General features: G+C 64.3%; 2 protein-coding genes across 2 annotated transcripts in view; both read right to left on the bottom strand.

Annotated features, from left to right (window-relative positions):
* LOC113192823 (maestro heat-like repeat family member 5) overlaps positions 1–5,207 on the bottom strand; it is a 43,020-nt gene extending 37,813 nt beyond the window's left edge. The window contains exons 1-4 of the mRNA XM_077800766.1: positions 5,062–5,207; positions 3,989–4,112; positions 616–749; positions 298–372 (exon numbers count right to left, since the gene is read on the bottom strand). Coding sequence (XP_077656892.1) covers positions 298–372; positions 616–749; positions 3,989–4,112; positions 5,062–5,207 — 479 coding nt within the window. The remainder of the gene's footprint in view (positions 1–297; positions 373–615; positions 750–3,988; positions 4,113–5,061) is intronic.
* A 3,714-nt stretch (positions 5,208–8,921) lies between these two features.
* Arc (activity regulated cytoskeleton associated protein) lies at positions 8,922–10,112 on the bottom strand. Its single transcript, XM_026403023.2, has one exon. It carries the CDS (start codon positions 10,110–10,112, stop codon positions 8,922–8,924), a length of 1,191 nt encoding a protein of 396 aa, XP_026258808.2.
* Between the last annotated feature and the right edge of the window lie 1,992 nt (positions 10,113–12,104).

Here is a 12,104-nt window from a genome sequence, read left to right as displayed (position 1 = left end):
GAGGCAGGACCCAGCCAGATGCCGGGGTCAAGCAAGGTCAAGACAGGCAACAGGGAGGGAGTCAAGGCTGCCGTGCTGGGGTGTCCCCAGACAGGGATGCCACCCACAGGGGTGACATAGGAGTGGCCGTGAGGAAAGGGAGTGTGGGCTGTGCCCTGGGTGGGGAGCTGGACACGCGGCAGAGGCTGTTTCTAATCACCCTGCCCTTGGCCCCGTGATGAAATCCCAGGAACCCTTCTCAGGCTGCCGACCCTCCAGCCCACGCACGTGTGTGCCCGCCACGCACACCACACATACCTGTGGCCCTGCCGGGACCTAAAAGCATCCATCAGGGATGCCGTGGGTACCCCAGCCTGGTTCCCATAGCAACGCCTGGATGGTGGAGAGAGGGGAAGGTGGAAATGCAGAGAAATCTCTCGTAAAGATCAACGGCTTCAAACTGAACAGCCAGCAGGGGAGACAGCCGCGGGGACAGCCCCCGGGCTTGGGCTGAGGCCACCAGGCGCAGGGCTGCGCAGCCCGGGCAGGGCAGCCGCTCCCGCCAGGAGTGCCTGGGCCAGGCCAGCGGGGGCAGACCTCAACCCCCTGGCAGTGGGGAGACGGGAGGGCACACACCTGCGGACAAGCTGTCCATGAGCCCCACGGCAGCTCCAGGAGCCAATGGTCATCACCCCCTTCACAGAGCGGCCACACACAGCAGGGGGCACGCGGCCAGGCTCCGAGAAGGCCTCGAGGGCGGCCCGGGCTCCCTAACAAAGGAGACAGAACCCTGTGGCCTGTAGAACACACGTCCATCTTCTTGGGGTCTGGAGGTCAGCCTGCCCTGCTCCCCGCTGGGCTCAATGGAAGGGCTGGCTAGCTCCCTGCGGAGGCTCGGTGGAGAGCCTGAGCCTGAACCCCCAACCTCCGCAGCCTCCAGAGTCGCCCCACTGGGCCCAGGCAGCTCCCCGTGTGGGATTGGAAGCCGTGGCGTCTGGGGGAATTGCTCTGACCGGGGCTCCGTCCTCAGTCCAGCTCTCACCATCTCCCGTACCCTTCTCCTGGGCCTGGTGAGTGTACACTGGGTCCAGCCAGCCTGACCTCAAGGTCATGCCAGGCCAGCAGCCCAACAGGAGGGGCGGGCGGATGCTGGGGGCTTCCCACCCACCACAGGTAGGACTGCAGGACAGGGGACCTCGCTAGGGGCAGTACCCAGGGGTCTGCAACAGGGCTGGCACAGCAGGGGTTGGCCTGGGCAGAAGGCCTCAGGGGCAGAGGCTGGCTGGAGGGCTGCAGGGGAAGACCGGTCCAGGGGATGTGCCTGAAGCAGATGACCCCACTGCCCAGTGGGGAGGGGCAACCGGGTGGGCCTTGAGGCCTGGGAGCCAGGGAGTCGGGCACCCACAGTCTTGCAGGTCCAGATGCCAGGGGGGCCCTTGTGGTCCAGGGCTGGATCGGAATCCCTGGTGGATCCAGGTCCCTACTCGGCCAGTCAACACGGCTGGGGGACTAGCAGGTCACCTTCCCTCTCTGGCTGAGAAACCTGTCTCATCTGGTCCCTGCTTCCCCCAGGGACTGACTACCAGCCCAGGAAGCTCAGCCCACACCCCCTCTGCTCTCTGCACACAGAGAGGGCCCCAGAGATGGAGGTCCGAGTGGATCACCAGCCTCTGGCTTCATCCGGAATCTGAGTTTCGGCTCTCTGAGGCCAGGCCCTGTTTTAAGGGCTATTGGGGCACCATCCTCTCCTCAGCCCCTCTGCTGGGGGTGTCAGAACCTCCTGTGAAGTCCTCCTGGGTTGTTAAGTTGGGCCAATGTCTTCTGGAGTGGACAGAGATGGGGGCATGGAATGGAGGAGGCTCCTGGCCCCCGTCACAGCCCCCCCTCCCATTCCAGTGGGGGTGGGGAGGCTTGTTCCTCAGTGGCCCTGAGTGTGGAGAGATGAACTGACATTTTCCAGCAAGATCTTGCCAGGTACTGAGCAAAGCAGAGGCAAGATAATTACAGGGATGGCCGAGGCTAAGAATAGCCTCCTCCACAGCCCAGCCTCCTGCAGGGAAGAGCCCGCGGCAGAGCCTGGAGTCCCGGCCAGAGAGGGGGACAGGCCTCATGGTGAGGCCACTTCTGGGATCCTGCTGGTGGGGCATCAAGGACTTCCTCGGGGGGTCGGTCCAAACAGCGGGGTCCGGGTGCCCGCTCATAGCAGTGGCACCTGGGTGGGAACTGTCTCCCTGAGGAGGCCCAAGAGCAGGGCCCTGGGGAGAGGAGCTCGTCAGACTGTGGCCATTCCCCACCAAGAGGGCTCAAAGGCCCCCGGGGGACACCCAGAGGTTGGAGCTGAAGAGACACTGGGCCCTCCTGGCAGGGCCTCAACTCTCCCCCAACCGGATACCCTTGGGCAGGTGTCACTCCCTCCTCAGGTGACTGCTATCTTTGGGGGACAGTCTCCAAGCAAGACCACCTTTCCTGCTGTACCTCGGGTGTTCCGACTGCCCGCCAAGGCCCAGGGTGCTGCGCACAGGGTGGGGCCCAGTGGGATGTGGGAGGGGATCAGGGTGCTGCTGGCCGTGGGTCCAGCTCCTGGGGAAGTTAAGAAGTTCTCTCCTGGGGAAGAGAAGCAGTGCCCTGCAGGGGACACCAGCTGTCACCCACCCCAGGAGCCACCGTCCTCAATGGCAAGGTGACCTCCTGCCATGGCCCACACTGAGCCCCATCTCCCACCCCTGCCAGAGACAAGGTGGTGTTCTGTGAGGGAGTGGGGCTGGGGCTCCGGGTCCTGGCCCTGGGGTCCCCGAGATGCTCAGGAGGATGGCCTGGGTGAGGGGAACCCTCGTCATCTGACCCCCACCCCAGGGGTCCCTGGGGGGCTGAGATGGGCAGAAAACCACTGGTGAACTTGAGGCAGGTAGAGCAAGGGAGGGGACAGGGTCAGGAGTCCACAGCAGGCAGGGGCTCTGGTGAGGAAGTGCTGGAAGGATGGAGTGCCTGGCAAGGGCAGGGAGAGGCCAGGGCCGGAGGGACGGAGGGACACAGAGGAAAGGGCGCGACATGGAGGCAGAGACCGACGGGCAACCGAAGTCCGCAGACTGACCAGGAAGGGTGAGGGGGACCCTGGCTTCCCTGCTGGGCCCAGGAGGCTTGCTGGATGGGGACCCAGTTCCAGAGGCAAGGAGGCACCTAGAGGCTGGGGAAGCGGCAGGGAGCCAGGTCACTGCAGGACAGGCAGCTGTGGACAGGCGGGAAGTGGCCGCCTCTAAGGCTGGGGTAGGAAGGTGGCCCAGTTTCCAGGGCCTTCAGGGCCTCTGGGGATGGGGAGGTGGGGCCAGCTGGGCCGAGGGTGCTGCCCGGGATGGCCAAGGTGGAAGGGACAGGGCAGTGGAGTTGTCTGTGCCTGGGGGCTGGGAAGGACCCTCGTGGGTGCAGAGACAGCAGAGTGGCCGTGGACGGGGGCAGCCTGGGGTTCCCGTGGTGAGCAGGGAGGGCAAGCCCATGTGTGCCATCCTATGCCCATGACAGCAGGGCACCGGCTGGGTACTCTGCACAAGCCTGGGGTGGGGGTCAGATGACGAGGGTTCCCCTCACCCAGGCCATCCTCCTGAGCATCTCAGGGACCCCAGGGCCAGGACCCGGAGCCCCAGCCCCACTCCCTCACAGAACACCACCTTGTCTCTGGCAGGGGTGGGAGGTGGGGCTCAGTGTGGGCTGTGGCAGGAGGTCACCTTGCCATTGAGGACGGTGGCTCCTGGGGTGGGTGACAGCTGGTGTCCCCTGCAGGGCACTCCTGACTGGGGTCAGGGTTGCAGCTTCTGAGGGTGGGGACAGAGTCCTGCACCCTGAGGCACTGGTGTCCACGCCCGCCCGACCAGCCCTCTGGGCTCCCAGGGATCACGGGGGACCACAGTGCTGCACATACCTGTGCCCAACCAAGACTTGCCTGCCTCCTCCTGCTGGTCCTGGGCCGTCTTCCCGGGAAGCAGAGCCCGGGACAGGGGCACAGGCGGTGGCTCACTGAAGCATAGCACAGGTCTCCAGCATGGGCTGGGGGGGGCAGGCGGGTGCCCGGCTCCTCAGCCATCCTGGGCGGCTCTGGTGTCAGGGCGCCCTGGAGGTGCTCCCCTTGGGCCAGGTGGGCCCTTTGAGCCCACGTTGGTGAGCCATGGGCTACACCACCTCCCAAGGCACCGAGTCCCCAAACCCGCAGCCATGGCAGCGGAGCGGGTCACTGACAGGCCAGGAACACCTAGGGGCCAGCAGCTGCTCGGGCTGCTCTCACAGGCCAGCCAGGGAACGGTGGCCTCTTTGGGCACCTCCACCTGCTTCTGTGGCCTTGCTGCCCCATCCTGGGTCGGGGGAGGCTGGGCTTGTGTCTGTCTGGGCAGTGCTGGGCCTTGGGCCCCAGTGAGGAGAGTCACAGACCTGGTGATTTGTTCATCAGGTATCTGTCCTTGCAGAGAAGGACTGACCTCCTCTATCCCCCAAACAGAGCCCCAGGTGTCACCTCCAAAGGGCGCTGTCAGGGCCCATCATGCACCAAGGAAGCAAGTGCGGGGCCGGCCCAGGAGTCTGGTGATGAAGCCCCTCCCTCCGAGTTGGGCAGTGGCTGACCATAACAGCCTCGCATCCTGACTGGACGTGGCTCTGCCAGCCTGTGGGACCCAGCCAAGCGCTGGTGTGATCTGGGGAGGAGGAGCAGAGGGGAGCTGTGCACCTTCAGGGCCAGGCATGGCTTCCGAGCGTCACTGGACCCTGGTGGAGGGGCAGGGCCTGCCCAGCCCTCTCTGATCTTTGGGAAGGGGCTCTGCTTGGAAGGGCCTACTGATGGCAGGCGCTCGTCACCTGTCACTCAGACAGGACATCAGTGCCTCTGCAGCCCTCCTCTCCCTTGGCACCCTCACTGCCCTGGGGTGCACTGGTCTTGCCAAACCCAGGGAGGGTTTAGCATGCAGTTTCCAAATGGCCTCCCATGCTGCCCTCTGTGCCCCCTCCCTCGTCCGCCTTCCTCTTTCTCTCCTCCTCCCCCAGCTCACCTCCAGGTTCCCCACCTGCAGACCCAGTCTGTACCCCTCAAAGAATCACCCTCACTGAGGGGGCAGCCCAACACTGGGCCCCACACTCTGAAGGGCCAGATCCTGGGTGGTGGTCTCTGTGCCCACGGGCCCTTGCTCCATGGACAGGGCATATCTGCAGTAGGTGGAGGTGAGGAGCCAGGACTGGGCCCACTGGGCCATGGCCTCCTGCCCCCCTGGCCTGGGCTCCCCACCTGGGATCCCCACAGCATTCTCTTGCACCTCCTTTCCCATTCTGAACAGTGCCCGTCACCCCCGCCCCGCCCCACCACGCGGCCTGCTTCAGGAGCTGCCTGTGGGTCCACGGGGCCTCGCGCCTCTGCAGCTCTCCCAGACCCCGGAGGTAGGGCCAGTGCGCAGCCCCACTCCAGCAAGCAAGGAGGCTCCTGGGTTGGACCCTGGGGCACAGCTGGTGAGACCCTTGGCCCCGTGCGGCCTGACGCCCACCCTTTCATCCTGCTGCCCGCTCACCGAGGCAGACGTGATTTTAGAGAAAAGCACTGGACAGCATGGGGCAGCCCTAGGGTTTTATGCCTGTGCCCACCTGGCCAGAGGCCTCCCACCAAACTAGGTCTGCAGGCGGGCCCTCGAGCCCCCAGATGCGGCCCCCAGTCCCGCCCCTGTTCCAGAACCTGAGGGTGGCCCTCTCTGTGTCCCAGTCTCCCTGCCCCAGTGAGATGAGGCTGAGTGGCCAGTGGTGCTCATGAGCAGGGTGACCAGGGTGGAGGCCACTTGGGGAGACTTCCAGCCTGGGGACTTGAGCCACAGGACTTGGGAGGTCCGTGGGCAGTTGGGCCACCCCGCCCCCCGCCCTGCGGCCAGGCCCTCTGCCTGCTCTGGGTCAGCGACGGGTGACTGACGACAGGGAACGCCGCGTCCTGGGCTGCCACCTTTCATGTGAGCAGCACCTGTGGGGACAAAGTGTGGTCCCACCGTGGGGCCCTCCTGCTGTCCCTGTCACTCTCTCCCCATTCTTGTCAGCAGTTTCATTGTTTAAAAGAAGCGAAGGCGAACAGGACAGAGGCAGCCCTTTTACCATGGAGAGCTGCACTCAGGGCTGCCTGCTAGCCCTGCCTGGAGGGTGACATTTCCTGGTGGCAGGTGGCCAGGACACACACTCCATCTGTGCCCTGGCCCCCAGGCCTCCTCTGTGTCCCCGCAGGCTTCATCCTGCCCTCAGCAGGTGCAGCGAGGGCTGTGCTATGGCCAGGCACCCAGCAGGGCCAGCTCGACCCAGGCTGGACAGGGCAGGCTGCTGCCCTGCCCTGGCTGCCCGCCTCAGCACCCCTGTGAGCAGAGAAACACCATCAGATGGGCCAGCACCTACACAGAGCAGTACCTACAGATGACCTGGTGGTCAGTCAGTCTAGCCCTCATCCAGCAGGGCCCTGAAAGCGTTCAGTAGGGGTGAGCAACACAGCCCCCACAGGCCACCCCTCCCTCCTCACAGAGGCGGGGAGGCTGGCTTCCCCCTCGCAGGGAGAGCTCACCTGGCAGGGGAAGAAAACGAAGCCCAGAGACAGCAAGTCATGATCCCACAGCCAGGACCGAGTGTCCCTCCTGGCTGGACCCTGCTTTGGCCACACCCCTCTGGCTCCAGGGCCTGAGCAGGCTGTGGATCCAGCCTTGGCACACCCTGTACTCTTGCAGGACTTGGGGACTATCCTCTGCTCAGCGTGAACAGGGCTCCTGCCCCACTGCCTTGGGCCTGGGCTGCAGGGGATGGTCTCTGGGGTGCAGCCCTCAGGTTTCCATAGGCTGAGGACAGAACCCTGGGTTCCTCTTGCAGGGGGGAAATGTAGCAGTGTTCCCCTGCCCCCAGACCCTCCCTGCACCATGCAGACTGCACAGTTACCCCTCAGGCCACAGGGCCTCCCTCGAAGCTCCCCTCTAGCCAACCCACACCCCCAAAGAGGCATCAGGAACACTCCACAAGTTTCAGTGTTTTATTAACAAAATCTTATAAAAACAGTCTGTCTTCGAGGTAAGGTGGCAGGGATTCTGGCCTGGCAGGACTTTCAAGGCGTAGTTTGTGTAGGGGGGAGGCACACCCTCTGAGGTCTCCCCAGGCCCCAGGACCTCCCTGCAGCCTGTGCTGGCCAATGAGTATGAGTTATGGCTTATGTGCAAAAATAAAATCTGTGGGGGCAGGCAGGGGCACAGGGTGGAGGATTCATCAGGTCATCTGCAGAGTTGGTCCCCAGAATCCGGAACCCCAATGGGCAAGGCAGAAAGAGGAACCTCTAAAACTTCAGTCCGGGCTGCTCCAGCTGCAGACATGAGTGGCCCAGGGTCTAGCCTGAGCAAAAGCAGGGCCAGGGCAGAACAGAGAGCCTGGGACAGCCCAGGAGCAAAGGCCTCAGGATCTCCTGGGGCTGGCCTGGGGGCTGCTGGAGGGGCTGGGGCCCTGGCCTCGGGGCTCCTAAAAGGATCTGGCAGGAGGCCATGGCCACACAGCACGCAGGGACTCCCTGCTGGAAGGGCCAGGGTAGTGGACCCTGGCTTTGGCTGCAGTGGCTCTAGGGGCAGGGAGCTGGCAGCCAGCGGGGCGGGCATAGCGGCAGGCCCTGGCCCTCACGCCGGTCCATCCTCACCACCAGCTCTCAGGCCGAGCTGGGGTGCTGCCCAGTGCCAGAACGCCTCCTCTCTGCAGCTGCCCTCTCTCAGCTGCCCTGGGGCTGGCCGCCTCGAGAGAGGGGAAGACAGTGCCAGGCTCAGCAGCAAAGACTCCCAGGCAGTCAGAGACCTGAAGGAGAGAAAGCACAGCCATCAGCAACAGAGCAGTGGGCTCACAGGCAGGACTGGGGGCAGGTTCTTGGGCTGGAGTCCCCAGGGTTCAGGCACAGACTCTCAGCTTTCACAGGGGATGGGTGAGCGCATGCCTGGGCAGGATAGCAGAGGGGCAGTCTGAGGCAGGAAGAATGGGGCTGTTACCTGTTGTGATTCTCCTGGCTCCGAGTGCTGGCTGCTGCCTCAGCCGGATTTGAGGACTTGGCCCCTCTGGGACTGTGTGCCGCCACAGCTGAGTCACTGAGCAGAGCTCAGACCCTGCGCGTCTGGCATGAATCACTATCTGAGATGAGAAGCACAGGGTCCCGGTGAGCGGGCTGAGCCAGCTTCTCAGCACTGCCTCCCACCCCAGCCCACTCCTGATCCTGGGGGTCTCTCTGCACCCCCACGATGCCATCCCGACCCCATCTTTGCAGCCTCGGAGCCTCAATGGGCTCACTTGGAGAATGAACTGGGCCCTGGACCCTCCCGGCTCTAAGATGCCACAGAGGTGGGGACTCACCTAGGGGCCAGGAGGCACCAGGATGTCAGGTCTGCTGTTGCTGCTGCTGCATGTGCAACTTAGGTGCTCCCTGAGAAGGGAGTTGTGCTGCCCAAGGCTGGCCGTCTGCCCTGGAGGGCGACGGGAGTGCCAGCTGGCTCTGCAGTGTCTGCCAGGAGTGGGTGGTGTGCCAGAAGTTGAGGTTCAGCACTGGTTCTGCCTTGCCTTCTGCCCGGGTGCCCTGTTGAGCGGTCTCTGCCTTCTGGACACTTGGTTTCCTGTGTGCCCAGAAGCACTGGAGCAGAATGAGGAAGCTGGAGATGTTCTACAGTAGCCTGAGTGCAGAGGGTAGGGCTGCCCCCAGGCCCAGGCAGGCAGGTCAGGAAGACAGAGGTGGGGTGACGCAGGAGCCCTGCAGGGGAGGAGCTCCTTGCTGCTCAGGGCTTTGCACACATCTGGGTGGCATGTCTGTGATTAGGGCCTGGAGGCTGAGGGTGCCTGTTGGATGAGGAATGCCCCAGTGGGTATCAGTGCCAGATCAAGTCCTGGTTAGCAAAAGCCACAGCATGGCTGTGGTGGGCAGGCTGGGGGCCCTGGGCTGCCCTCTATTCAGGCTGGGTCCGGTCGCTGGCCACAGACTCGCTGGTGAGGGCGGGAGTGAGGGCCTCTGCTTCGTCCTCAGTGGGCACCTGGGGGCCGGCTGGCTCAACCTCCTGCTCCAGGCCGTCCTGCACCTCCATGCCCCTCTGGATGAGCTGCTCCAGGGTCTTGGGCAGTGGGTGGCGCAGAAAGCGCTTAAGCTTGGGCTGCAGGGTGCCCACCACATACTGGATGATCTCCTCCTCCTCAGCGTCCACGTACAGGGTCTGGTACAGATCCCGCTTGCGCCACAGGAACTGATCCAGTGGCTCACCCTGCTTCTGTGGCAGGTCCAGCTCCCGCTGGATGGCCTCTCGGGACAGGGTGCCCTCGCTGTACTGCAGGAACTCCTTCTTGAATTCCACCCAGTTCTTCACAGAGCCCTGCTTGAACTCCCACCACTTCTTGGCTGGACCATTCATGTGGTTCTGAATCTGGGACAGCCAGTACTCCTCAGAGCCACCCACCTGCCGCAGGTATTCTTCCAGGTGGCTCAGGAACTCCCGTGGGTCCTCGAAGATCTGAGTGTCCACACCGGGGCTTGGCTGCCCGTCCTCTCCAGGCCCCCAGGGCTGGTACTGCTGGGCTTCAGCTGGTTCTTGACCCGGCAGCTCACCAGCAGCGGGGGGCGGAGTGATGGCATAGGGGCTGACCGTGTAGTCGTAGCCATCAGTCTCGTGGCAGTAGCTCTCAGGACCCCCCACGCCCACGCTGACCGTGTGGCGGCCTGGCCCGTCGCCCACCGGGTACTTGCCGCCCATGGACTCCAGGCGGTCGGCCCACTTCTCCAGTCTGTAGAAGACCTCCCGCCACACATGCATCTCGCGCTTGACCCAGCGCTCCAGGTTGGCGATGGTCTCCTGGCAGCGGTACAGGCAGGCCTTGATGGACTTCTTCCAGCGCTGCGAGTCGCTCGTGGGCACGTAGCCGTCCAGGTTGTTCTCCAGCTTGCCCACCGACCTGTGCAGCCCCTTCAGCTCGCGCTCTACCTGCTTGGACACCTCGGTCAGCAGGTGCCGATGGGTCCTCCGCACGTGCTCCAGCATCTCGGCGCGGCACTTACCGATCTGCAGGATCACGTTGGGCTTGGCCGCCGGCCCGCCCCGCGGCCCAGGGTAGGCGTGGAGGCCGCCGCTCGTCATGTGGTCCAGCTCCATCTGCTCGCAGGTGGCCGCGCTCCGGACCGGTTACGAACTACTCTGGGACAGGCGCGGTGAGAGCGCAGGGAGCCGGGGGCGGCGGCGGGGCGCGGGGCGGCTGGCGGAGCGGCGGGAGCCCGGGTGTGGGAGCCGCGGTGCTGCGGCAGGTGCGGCAGGTACGGCAGGTACCTTGCGGCAGAAGCTGAGAGAGGACGCGGCGCCCGTGCTCTGCGCCGAGCGGCTGCCGCGGGCTCTTTATGCTGCCCGCGGCCCGTGGGCGGCCCCTGCCGAGCCCCGCTCCCATTGGCTCAGCCGCAGGCTCCCGCCAGCGTCCCGCCCGCGCCCGCCGCCGCAGGCCCCGCCTCTCCCGCGCCCACTCGCACCTCCCGGGCGGGCGCCGAGCGAGGACCCGCCCTCTGCACGCTCCGGGTGACTAATCCGCTCCCCTGCGCACCTCCCACCCGAGACGCAGGCTCCTTCACCCTGCGGGCACTCGGGGGATGCGCTGGGGACCAGCGAGTCCCCGCGCCCTAGCCAGCGCTGGGCCATGAGGGTGGGCAGGACCAGGTTGTTTACCCGCTACGACCGCCCAAGGTCTCAGAATATCTTACCTAAAAGCAGCAGGGCCCGCTGGACGCTGCCCTTCTAGATCCTCGCTGCCCCTGCCCCTGCTCATCGCGGCTTTGCAGTGAGCAACAGCGGAAGAGCCCTGCAGGACCCTTTCCCTGGGAGCCCCCCCCCCCCGTCCTCACCTGCTGGTTCAGTGGTACACACACACACACACACACACACACACACACTCCTGTCCGTCCCTGCCCCCACTTCCTTGAGTCCAGGTACTGGCCTGGTCCTCCCAGCTCTGTGTGAGACATGCACCCAGGCAGTCTGCTTGGGCACCAGTTGTGTGACCCCAGCAGTGTGGCCATGGTTGAGCAGGACTGCACAGTGCCCGCAGCCAGGTCTTTGGTGCAGCCGCCGATTTTACTTGGGCCTCCAGGTGATCTGGAAGTTGCTACCTGGGGATAAGGGATGAGGGTTGGAAGAGATGCGGGGTCATTCAGCCTCCCAAAGTGCTGACCCCAAAGCCCCAGGTCACAGCCATAACCTGTCCAGAAGCTGCAAGACTGAGGATGGAACAGGAGGAGGGGCAGGGAGGAGGGGCAGGGATGCTGGCAGCACAGAGATGCAGAGGAAAGCAAGAACCATATAAGGAACGGGGCTCCGGAAGCTGCGATTCCCTCGGGAGGGAGGCCCCTTCCGCTTCCCTGGCAACCGCAGTGCCGTGGGGGAGGGACGTCCTTTCTGGGTTACTCCAATGCAGGATGGGTTAGTGTGGTTCTCACAGCCTCTGATGTTACCTAGAAGCAGGTGACACACTAATACCCCCTCAGAGAGCCACAGATGCTTAGTGACAACCAGGATACCTTATCCCCCTGCTAGTCCCTTCCCTCTCTCAGACTCATGCACTACACACTCATGCCCCCCACTCAGAAACCCCCAGCATTTGCCCCCACTCAGCACCCACGTACACACTCATGCCCCCCACTCAGAGCCCCGTACACGCTCATGCCCCCCACTCAGAGCCCCGTACACGCTCATGCCCCACGCTGTCTTGCTCACACACTGGCTGCCATCTCCATGCCTTGCCTGAACCCACTGCCCCCACCCCCTGTCTCTGGAGCCTCAGCCCCCCTCACAGCCAGCCTTCTCCTCCTTTCCCCCCTGGGCTTCCGCCCCTGAGGGGAATGTCTTTCTGGCAAAAAAAAAATTCCCCAAAAATGGCTCTCCTGGCATTTCTAATTAAAGGCAAGTGGGCGGGCAGAGAAGGGAGGGCGGAGGGGCACCTCCGAGCTGGGAGGGAGAGCAGGCAGAGAAGCTGCGAGAACAGGGACCCTGAGTCTTCACACCGAGGATTCCCAGAGTAGGAGGCCACAGGTCCTGTGCCTGACCCTGAGATGTCTGGTCTGGGCAGGGGACCCCAAGGGGACCAAAGGACTGTGTCGATGGGTT

The sequence above is a fragment of the Urocitellus parryii genome, chromosome 7 (genome assembly GCF_045843805.1).
Source record: "Urocitellus parryii isolate mUroPar1 chromosome 7, mUroPar1.hap1, whole genome shotgun sequence".
Lineage (NCBI taxonomy): Eukaryota > Metazoa > Chordata > Mammalia > Rodentia > Sciuridae > Urocitellus > Urocitellus parryii.
Note: the sequence above shows the minus strand (reverse complement) of the source record. Positions and strands in the feature narration are given on the sequence as shown.

Bases quoted from the DNA above. Each gene is read 5' to 3' on its own strand.
- Arc (XM_026403023.2), bottom strand. From the start codon at position 10,112: ATGGAGCTGGACCACATGACGAGCGGCGGCCTCCACGCCTACCCTGGG.